The sequence below is a fragment of the Brassica oleracea genome, chromosome C3, assembly GCF_000695525.1.
Source record: "Brassica oleracea var. oleracea cultivar TO1000 chromosome C3, BOL, whole genome shotgun sequence".
Taxonomy (NCBI): domain Eukaryota; kingdom Viridiplantae; phylum Streptophyta; class Magnoliopsida; order Brassicales; family Brassicaceae; genus Brassica; species Brassica oleracea.
The window spans coordinates 54,621,715-54,632,962 of record NC_027750.1 but is presented as its reverse complement, the minus strand read 5'-3'; the positions used below and the strand labels follow the sequence as shown (position 1 = coordinate 54,632,962).

General features: G+C 36.9%; 1 protein-coding gene across 3 annotated transcripts; it reads right to left on the bottom strand.

Annotated features, from left to right (window-relative positions):
- Positions 1 to 6,173: 6,173 nt before the first annotated feature.
- On the bottom strand, positions 6,174 to 10,665 carry LOC106336385 (BTB/POZ domain-containing protein NPY5-like). 3 transcript variants are annotated; one of them, XM_013775212.1, is made up of 5 exons: positions 10,069 to 10,665; positions 9,168 to 9,367; positions 8,967 to 9,036; positions 6,975 to 8,075; positions 6,174 to 6,888 (listed from the first exon to the last, which is right to left on the bottom strand). In XM_013775212.1, exons 2-5 carry the CDS (start codon positions 9,227 to 9,229, stop codon positions 6,394 to 6,396), a joined length of 1,728 nt encoding a protein of 575 aa, XP_013630666.1. In that variant the 5' UTR covers positions 9,230 to 9,367; positions 10,069 to 10,665; the 3' UTR covers positions 6,174 to 6,393. The 3 variants fall into 3 exon arrangements, with proteins under 3 accessions (XP_013630666.1, XP_013630665.1, XP_013630664.1); XM_013775211.1 differs by having other exon boundaries at positions 9,168 to 9,294; XM_013775210.1 differs by lacking the exon at positions 10,069 to 10,665 and having other exon boundaries at positions 9,168 to 9,832.
- Positions 10,666 to 11,248: the final 583 nt, after the last annotated feature.

Sequence of the window (11,248 nt, the reverse complement as noted above, 5' to 3'; positions counted from 1 at the left end):
CGGCTGGCCTCATGTATGGCCAAGATGTCCGAGTGATTGGATGATGTGGCCGCGATGGTTTGTTTCATGGAACGCCATGAAATGGCCGTACCTCCATGTGTAAAGACATATCCTGTCTGTGATCGAGCATGATGTGGATCTGATAGATATCTTGCATCAACAAAGCCAACTAAACCATCTTTGTTATGGTTAGTATAATATAGACCCAAGTCTTTCGTTCCTTGGAGGTAACGAAGAACATGTTTAATCCTGTTCCAGTGCCTTTGGGTCGGGCAAGAGCTAAACCTAGATAGTAGGTTCACGACAAAGCTTATATCAGGCTGTGTGTGAGTTGCCAAATATATTAAAGCTCCTATGGCACTGAGATATGACATTTCGGGACCTAAGACATCCTCATCGTCCATCTTGGGACGGAATGGGCCAGTGTCCGGACCGAGAGATCTCACGACCATGGGACTGGTTAGAGGATGGCAATCGGCCATATTGAATCTCTTGAGTACCTTTTCTGTACCTGTCATTTGATGCACAAGGATTCCGTCACTTATGTACTCAAGCTGTAATCCCAAACAAAATTTCGTTTATTCCGAGATCTTTCATCTCAAATTTTTTCTTAAGGTATTCGACCATTTGGGAAATATCTCCAGAGTTTCCTAGGATATTTTATATCATTAACATATGCTTGTATACTTTAGTTCTCGAGAACCTGTTGCATTTGACAACTCAATACCCTCTGGGACTTTTATATATATCTCATTATCTAGTGGACCATACAAGTAGGCGGTTTCTACATCCTTTAACCGCAAGTCTATTTTTCTTCTTTTATGGCCATACTTGTTAGGAATCTAAATGTTTGTTGCATCTAGGCCTGGGCATTTCGGGTATCGGTTCGGTTCGGTTCGGGTATTTCGGGTTTTGGGTAGTTCGGATAGGGGCTAGAGGATCCAGTTAGTACTTGACCTATTTTCGGTTCGGTTCGGTTCGGATAGTTTCGGGTTCGGTTCGGTTCGGATAGTAAATGTAGGAACCGGAAAATATCCGGAAAAAGTTCGGTTCTCATTTAGATCCGGTTCGGGTTCGGATAGTTCGGGTAGTTCGGATAATTTGGATAAAATATCGGTTATTTAGAGTAAAATATCAAATAATTAGGATGATTTAGATAAAAAAATTGGATATTTCGGATTACTTTGGATATTTCAGATAAAACTATCTGGATAGTTTCGGATACTTTCGGGTAGTTTGGATACTTTATAATAATTTAGTTATCCTCAACTATTTTCAGATACTTTTAATAGAATTTTAAAATAAAAATATATATTTAATGATGTTATATGTATATATAATTAATATTTTTATATATTCGGGTACCCGTTCGGTTCTCGGTTCGGTTCCGGTTTGGTTCGGTTATTTCGGATATAAAAATATAGGAACCGTTCGGGTATTTGAGGGTATTAGTCCGGTTCCGGTTTCGGGTATTTCGGTTCGGTTCCGGTTCGGTTCTTCGGTTCCGGTTATTTTGCCCAGGCCTAGTTGCATCCACCACATGGGAGTATGTATCCTCATAATTGATTCCTGGTCTTTGTGGAATCCTTGTGCATATGGCAGTGCCTTATATCTTGCTATCTCGCCATGTATCATTTCTTTCATAAAGACTCATTTTGTCCAACTGGTTTCATATCTAGAGGTGTCCGAACTATGGGACCAAAACCTCTCTTTTTTTAATGAACTTAACTCCACGCCCCCTTTCCATTTGATCTAATCTGATTCGTTGAGTGCACTCATGTATGGACGTGGGTTCATGATCCTCATTCATTTCATAATCTCAAGTGCTACACTGCATGCAAATATATCATCAATGTTGATATTCTTTTTCTTGTTCCATTTGTGTCCCGGACATGACATAACTTATTAAGGTTTCATTATGACCTTCAGTACCCTGAAGCTTGGCGTCCCAAGCCTCATTGTTAGGCCTTAGGTACAACCATTTTTTTATGGTTTCCTCATCCACGGCCGTGGCTTTTAAGTTTGTCCATCTTAAGATCGACAATGTCTAGGATTCCCTCGTCCACGGATTTAGTAGCAAATTTCTTTAATATTCGAGGGATCTTATCTTTGGAACTTATTGGTCTACCACGTTTTCAAACGTGCCTTAGACTCAGTAACAACTTGATTGTGTTCTTCTTGAACATCAATTCTTATTGGTGCATTAGCAGCTGGTATACATGACTTAGTCATTCTATTCGGGTCAGTAACAGAATCTGGCAATTGTTTAAGCTAGCTTTTGTATAATCTTTTGGACTTCTAAATCTCATTCTTGAGTCCGAGGATCTTGCCAAGATATGGATGTTTGATTCTATGATATTTCTTTTACCATTTTACTGCTATCTCCCCCTAATGTTGGAAGTTCGGATTCATTGAAATGTCAATCCGCGTATATGGCCTTTAAACAAATCACCCGTAGTTGGCTCGAGATACTTTAAAATCGTGCGGGAATCAAATCCAACATATATCCTCATCCTCCTTTGAGGTTTCATCTTTGTTCTCTGTGGTGGAGCAATTGGAACATAAACAGCATAGCCGAATATCTTTAGATGGAAAATGTCTGGCTCGTGACCCGTAAGCAATTGTAATGGGGAATATCGGCCGCGTGTCCCCACGCTGAGACCGGAAGTCTCGACCTCATGAGTAATGGTCGAGCTATGAGCTGTATGCGTTTCATAAATGATTCGGCCAAGCCGTTCTGTTTATGTACATGTGCCACAGAGTGTTCCCCACTTACCCCCATGGACATACAGTAATCATTAAACGTTTGGAAAGTGAATTCACCAGTATTACCAAGACGTATAGTCTGGAAATGAGCTCGTAATCAAATTATCTGAGCAAGTAACCTGGCAAATGCCAAATTTATCATTTCCTTAGTGACTTTAACTGGTGATGGCCTAGAACTAAGTTTCCCTTGGGAACAAGCAACACAAGATAGGTTCTTAGGGATGATTCATTTCTCTTTAAGAGAATGGCTGTTTGAGTTTAGAGTGAAATTGTCGATTGCTTCTTTGTTAAAAGTGGCACTGACTTCGATCATACTGACTTTAGCATGGTAAAGACCAGTAGATAGTGCGGGAATGGATTTTAAAACTTTCTTATTTCCATGGACGATATCAAAGATTGAAAGGGATTCTTTGTTTCCTTCGCCCGTGGTTTCAATATGAAAGCCATTCATTCGAATGTCTTTAAATCTTAATAGACTTCTCTTAGATTTGGGTGAATACAAGGCATCTGATATCTCAAGATGTGTACCCATAGGCAACAGGATGTTAGCCTGGCCATGACCCTCTATGAGAATAGCTATACCCGCAATGGTGGAGATGTTGGCGTTTTTTAGAGTTAGGTTTATGAAGTATCTTTTGTCTTTTAAGATCGTGTGGCTTAGAGACTTCATTTATAAAAACCATTCATTTATTATTAAATTTCAAAGAAATGACAACATTGGAAATGAAAACACCAAATCAAAGAACACCAAAATTTAGATTACAAATGTCGAAATCAAACTTCAGTCTTTAAGAAGTTTTATAATCCATAAGATCATCCTTCTCATGATCGAAATCATTTTCATCATCTTGATATGTCATATGGGGTTCAGGATTCTTCCCTTTCAAACTCTCTTGATAGAGGTCAACTAGATGTTTGGGAGTCCTACATGTCTTAGCCCAGTGATTGCCCATACCACATCTATGGCACACGGATTTGCTTGAATTGGTCGAGTGTTGAGGTTTGAATGAAGTTCCACAGCCTCGACCATGACCTCATCCAGACGAGTGTCCTTGGCCTTCGTCCATGGTCTCGACCATTCCCTCGCCCGCGGTCAAAAGATCTTCAACCGCGGCCACGTCCGTTCGATTTGTCTCGACCACGGCCATGCTGGCTGTTTCCTTGAACGGGGTTGGACTCTTTATTGTCCTCTGTCGTGTGTGCTTCAGGTAGTGGAGCTGATCCAAGAGGTCTCATCTGACTGTTTCTCATCAATAATTCATTGTTCTGCTCAGCGAGCAAGAGACAAGAAATAAGATTAGCATAGGTCTTGAAACCTTTCTCACGGTACTGTTGTTGTAACAGCATATTGATTGCATGAAAAGTGGAAAAGGTTTTACCAAGCATATCCTCATCCGTAATACTTTCACCACACAGTTTCATTTTAGAAACAATCTTAAACAATGCAGAGTTGTACTTGTCCACAGACTTATAGTCTTGGATCCCGAGATTCGTCCAATCAAACCGAGCCTTTGGTAAAATCACCGTTCTCTGGTGATCATATCTCGATTTCAATTCTTTCCAAAGATCTAGTGGATTCTCAATGGGCAGATACTGATCCTTGAGACTCTCAGCTAGATGATGACGAATGATCAAGATGGCTCTGTATCGATCTTTTTCACTGGCATTATTGCCCTCGGTGATACATTCACCGAGATCCTTGGACTTCAGGATGATCTTAGCATCAAGCGCCCACTGAAGGTAATTATCTCCAAAGAGATTTAGGGCAGAAAAATCAAAGTTGTTGATTTTCGACATCTGAATATTTTTTAGATCTTGTAGGAATAGGTTTTAGTGTTTAAACGATTTTATGTTCAAACAATCAATCAAGCCTTACGGCCAAGATCTATGCCTCACGGCCAATCAGCAAGCTGCACGGCCAAGTATGCAATCGGTTTAACTCTTATGCATTTAGTTTAACATGTAATTGCAATCCTAACATGGTTTCTATTAGTTCATACGAGAGGCAAAGAAAACAAAAAACCTCTCGGCCAAGAAACAGAACAAGCCACACGGCTATTTGGTTTGATTCAATACCATTTCTAGAATAAGTTCGAAGTGCAATTGCAATCAATCAATATGATCAGATTATTATGGTATGAATGCAATAAGGCCACACGGCCACGAGTATGATCAAGTCTAGAACAGTTTAACCTAATATGTAGTTTTAGATTTCGATTTAAAATAATCTCAAACTAGGTCATTAGAGTTTTAGTTTAAACAAGCCAAACAATTAGATTCGAGTTTAAACATTCCTAACAATAGTTCTAGGTGATCAAATCAACCAATCAATGTGTCAATTTCAAACAATCAAAATCGATTTTCAGAATTAGAGTATTTTAGGGTTTCGATTTGATTAACAAGCAATTTCAAATTCAGGATGATCAATTCAATTTCAATCAATCAATAAGTTTTAATCAATCAATATTTTTCGAATTAGGGTTTAGTGATTTTCGAAAATTTGATCTTTGATCAAAGGGATTTGATTTGAGATTCAAAACCTTTAAGGTTCTGATTTTAATTGATCAATGGATCAATCTCGTTTTTAGGGTTTGGGGATCGAACTTATAGAGCTTCGATTTACTCATCGAACTTTTAGAGCTTTGATTTACTCATCTAGGGTTTTGATCTATTGTCCTATGGATTTATCTTAGAGATTATATTTTAGGGTTTCATTCTTTACAATCAACAAGATTCGATTCATGTTCTTAGAATTCGAATTACCTTAGGTTAGTAGATTGTAGAAACCAGACCACCAAGAGAGAACCTCGAGCTGGACAGCGAACTGGAACGGACGCGAGCTAGCTGCTTCCTATCGGGTCGCAAACGGTGCTGAGGTTGCGAGCGGCTGATCGGGGAACGCGAGCTGTTGCAGTCGGGATCACGAGTGGCTCTGATGTGAACGGGAAGCTGAGGTCGTCTAGGATCAGAAACGCCTTGGGGCTGGAGCTGATCAGGTGGACACGAGCTGGAACGCCTTGCAGGAAAAAGAGACGCGATCAGAGATAGGGTTAGATGCGATCGCCGGTTAGGTTTAGGTTTAGGGTTTTATCGATTAGGTTTTAGGCTCAGGGTGTTAGAGTTTCGTGCTGATAACGTGTTGTGAAACTTGAGATTTAGAACTGTAAGTTTCTGTATATTATTAATGAATAAATGTTCCCTTTATATAAGGGTTACAAGAGAGATAAATGGAAATACAAGAATAGGAAAGATTACAAATCATAAACATAAGTAAATTATGAAAACTAGAAGAATGGAAAGTCTCTTGGCCACCTCTCTCTTATACTCGGCCGACTCTCTCTCCTCTCTCTCTCTCCTACGGTTTGGGCCTTTAATAGATCGGACCGGTTATGGACATCCATCAATTGATTTATAACAACCATCTTGTTATTATTATTTCAAGAACCATTTTTAACAATTCCATTTTAAAACCGATCTAACCATCATACCCACTTTAAGGAAGAAGAAAACCACAAAGAGAATCAAAATACAACAAAATGAGAAATTGGATCTGACAAAGTGAAAAGAGTAGTCATTGCATGAACATTTTGGCAACCTAAAAATCTTGTTTTCTTGTTTCTGCTTCCTCTAATGCTTTTTGCTTGTGGAAGAAGAAGACTTGGAGTCATCATTAACAGAACCAGGACTCGAAGTCCCTGAGCTACTCATCATCTCTCCACCTCTCTCTTTACTAGACCAAAGCTTAGAGAACACTCTAGAAACTCCCAGCCCTCCTCTTTTCACCAGCTTCCCTTTACTATTCTCTTGCTGTTGATTCTTGGTCAGTCTTAGACTTGCTAACCCTCCTCTCAATGCTTTTATATCTTCAGTGTCCCAACTCTCTCTGTCGTCTTCAGTGTTCGTTGATCTCGAAGCTGGAGTGATCTCTGGAGTGCTGTCCCCGGTCGATGATGAACCGTTGCTGTTAGCTCTTACCTGTTCAAAGAAGAGCACTTGCACCACCACTCGCATAGGTAACCTCTCGTTTTGGACAGCGTGCGCACAAGCTTCTGCCGATAGTTTTCTACAGTCCATTAGCCTGCATAGCCTCTTCTTCTCACTCTTGCTAATCTCTGGATGTAACTGATTAGACAAAAAAAAATACAAAACCATGATTAGCAAGTTAGGGTTAGGGCAGCACTTAGGGTTAGGGCAGCAGTTTCTTGTACCTTAAGAAACATGTCGATAGCGCGATAAACTCCATCATGAGACTGTCTTGGAAAGCTTGAGACCATCTCCGCAAGTGATAAGAACTTCTGAAGTGTCAAACTATCTGAATCCCTCGACTTCTCAGCTAAATAGCCATCAACAAGCTTTGCAACCGATGCTTTCGCCTTTATATCATCCTCTTCAGAGTGATGACATTTCAAGAAAACTTCAACTAAGCTCTGCATCAAGTCAACATCATAGAGCATAACATCACCTAAACTCGCCTCATCTAGACGCTCGCCCACTCTGTTCATCAACCCTGTCTCTTCATAACAGCCAAGAAAGATGGAAGCTCGCAGTAACCTAGTCAAGAAACTCGAAGAGACGCTTTGTTTCTCGTCAGGAATCAGCTCAATGATTGAACCAACCAAAGCTTTGTATTTAGAAACGTCAGTGATCTGTACGGAGCTACTACTTTTGCTGAACCCTGGAACCCTTTTGTTGGCATACGCGTGCAATGCTTCACCAATAACATCAGATGAAACTCTCCCTCTTGCTTCTATCGTAGTGATCACTCGTTTATACAAACTGATATGAAGATCGCAAAGATCCTCCACCCACCAGTCTCTAGGAACAGCCTGTGGCTTTCTCAACCCGTTGTCGAGATTCTTCTTCTTGCTGTAAGTATAAGACCATTCGACTTTCGAAGTATCTATCGAAGCTTTAGAAGCGATGGAGTCTAGACAACGCCCCGTTAGTTTCAACTCTTCATCGTATGTAGACAAAGCTCTTGTGGTCTGAAGCACGATGATGGAATCTTTCCATGTTTGGAGTATGCTCGAGTTCAAGAAAATCTTAATCTTGTAAACAAGATTTCCCTTTTCGACGGTTTCGTGCATCTCAAGAAACTCAGCTGCGCAGCGAGCAGCGACTACGTTGTAAGCGTTTAGAGTAACGGTCATACCGTAACAGAACTTAGCACAGATCTCAAACGAAGCAGGACCACCAGGGAACTCTGCTATTTCAATCTCATCTTCTTCATGAATCTCATTGTCTTCGTTGGATGATGATGTTGTTGCGATTAGTTTCTGCAAGCGTGCGCTTTTGGACAGCAATGGAAACTGAAACATAACATAAAAACATATAATAAAGTTTAATCTTGGTTTTTAAGACAAGACTAGATCTCGATCCGCGCAACCGCGGAGGTTTTTGTTTTCATTTATTTTTATATAAATATTTTGTTTTCAATTCTAAATTGGTATATATTGTAATATATATGTGTATCAATTTTTAAAACATAATAAATTTACGGTATATTTTTTTTATTGATTGTTTCAAACTTTCACATGTATTTGTATTTTCTTATATATATATATATATTTTTGGATTATTATTTAATTATTAAAATCGTAACTCTATATATAAAGATTAGTAAAATATTGTTTTACTGTCATATTCAAAAATATTGTAACATTTCACAAATTTAGAAAGTTTTTAAAAAATTAAATTTTTCGCTTCATAGATTTATATTATCGAGTAAATAATTAAACATTTAGTTTTTGTTTGATTTTAAAAATAAACTATATAGTTTAAAATTTGTTTTCATTGGTTTCAAGTAGTAAATATTAATCATTGTTAGATAATATGATTTTTGTTATTTAAAAAAAAATCTTCATAATTTTAAAAGTTAACATCGATAAATATTCAAATATTTAACATATAGAGGTATAGTATTAGAACATTAAATTATATATATTTAATTTATACTATCTATAAATCTAATGGATCATCTATTGTTTAAATCCAATTATTGATAGCCCAATAAAAATTTCTGGTAGGTCCAAAATTTAAATGATAAGATTAGAAATTAAATGTAACATGATTTTCTAGAAATATGTTCATTAAGTTCATTTTTTTTAAAAATCACACATGAATCGAGGTTGTGACTTCTGTTTTAATATATAAGATGACTTCTGTTTTAATATATAAGATGTTAAGTCTTTAGGGTTTACCTTGTGGAGATAGAACCTGACATCTCCAATGATTACAATAACATCTGTTGCTAAGTCACTTGGTACATACCTTAAAGAACAGAGAATTAAACAAAGGTTATGAACTTGAAGCTTCTTGACATTATATAGTATCTATAAATTGATTATAAAATATATTTCTGATAATCAAAAAGAAGAAAATAAAAAGTCTTTAACACATACCTAATATTGTCTCCTTCAGACTGAAAGGAGTCAGGTTTGGATCCAAGTTTCATGAACTTCATGATGTTGAGATCTCAAAGAGAGTTTAAAAAGACTCAAAATGTGTTTACACTCTCTCAAAACGCTTCTGCGGAGTCAGAAACAGAGGAACAAAGACTCTTGAAGTGAAAGGGTCTCTTACTCACATCTCAAAGAGAACACTGAAAAATTATATAAAAGAGAAAACTCTAGAGATGCACGAAACACCCACTCAAAGCTCGAATTTACTGACACACACACAGAGAAACTCTTTTTTTTGTTGTTTGTTGTTTAATAATCAAATTCTTCTCTCTTTTCTAAGTGCTTTACACATTCACAAACACAGAAACATGTGAAACTTTGTGTATTTGTGGGTTGATGGGCGATGTCGTTTAGTATTATGCAATAATCAACAGAAAACGGAGAAAAAGAATTAAAGATTGCCACTTATTCAGTAGACAAAATGAATCATATCTTTTTGGATGTTTGCTGAAACGAATCTAACCAAAAAACATTAGTGGCACAGATCGTTCATATCAGTACAAGAGGACTTGAAAAGTAAATAAATAAATAGTTTTAAAAATCAGGAATTAATTCTATTCTTTAAGGTGGTTATTGCGGGGTTTTTAAGTTGGGATTCTTAGCGGAATATAAGAACCCGTCTCTTAACTTTTAACTATAAAAAGCTAAGAACAGGTTCTTAAATAAGACTTCAGCCTAATAACTTTCCAGTAATCATGCTGTTATATGCTCACTCTCAAGACTTCGTAAAACAGTTGTAATTAAGATGTATATGCAAATAAAAATTGAGAAAAACTACATCAAAATTGTTACTCACAAATTTCAAAAAAAAAAAAGAATCAGAATCCAAAGGTTATAGTACCTTTCTTGTTTTTTCTGCAAAGTCTCTTGATAGGAGCCACCACCAAAATCTACTGATAATCCAATGGTAACATCAAAAGTATGAATGAGCTCTGTTCTTGAACTTTAAACCCATGAACACTAAATGGCGCTACAAACCCAGAAGCCTTTCTTTGTGTTGAGGACGACCCAGGATCAGAGTTTATGATAAAAGATTATTCTCAAGAGATCAAACAGTGACCTCTCGTTATAAAAACACTGATGCTATTTTTCTTTGAAATTAAAGGAGAAAAGAGCCAAACAGAGCTGAAAGAGAGAAAGAAGAAGAGGCCAGAGAGATTGAGAGAGAGAAAAGAGTAAAGGTTGTTCTGTAGAAATCCACGCGAAATCTGACAAAGGCCACTTACTTGAGTGCCCCCTTCTCTTCAGACAAACTTACCTTCTTTTCAGGCTATGTTTTCTTCTTTCCTTTTCATCATCTCTCTTTTTTCTTAAAGATACACTTTAAAGTTACTGTTATTAATGTTTCTCATATTTATCACAAATTTATATTACTCCATATCTAACTAAAATTTTTTAAAATATCAAACTTTTGGGAAATTTATGTCAAAATCTTTCATTTTAATATAATGTATACCACATCAATATAACGTGTGTTCACCTTTGAAAGTATTCAACTCGTAGCAGTGATATCATAGTATTACCACTACAAGAAAACAGCGGCATACTGAGGGAAAAAATCGTCGGTATGTCGTCGGAATAACGCTATTCCGACGACATACCGACGAAAAAAGTTCTCGGAAATAACTTTTCGGAAATTCATCTTTCCTCGGAAATCCCTCGGAAATTTCCGACGGAATTCCGAGGAAATGAATTTCCTCGGAATATTCCGAGGACTTTTTTCGTCGGAAATTCCTCGGAATATTCTGAGGAAGATGTCGTCGGAATATTCCGAGGGATACACTTCCTCGGAATATTTCCAAAATTAAAAAAAAAATTTATAAATTTATTTTTTTAAATTGAAATTCGAAAATATAAAATTAAAATTGAAATAGAAAACATATTTAAAATACAAAAAATAATAAAATAGTTTTTATAAATAAAAAAAATGTTTTATAAATACAAAATTAGATTTATAAATATAAATATTTTTATAGATATGAAATCATCTTTTTATAAATACAAAATAGTTTTTATAAATA

Coding starts and splice junctions, on each gene's coding strand:
- LOC106336385 (XM_013775212.1), bottom strand. CDS start 9,229: ATGAAGTTCATGAAACTTGGATCCAAACCTGACTCCTTTCAGTCTGAA. Junction 8,076..8,966: donor TCAGGTTCTATCTCCACAAG/GTAAACCCTAAA, acceptor GTTATGTTTCAG/TTTCCATTGCTGTCCAAAAG. Junction 6,889..6,974: donor CTATCGACATGTTTCTTAAG/GTACAAGAAACT, acceptor TTGTCTAATCAG/TTACATCCAGAGATTAGCAA.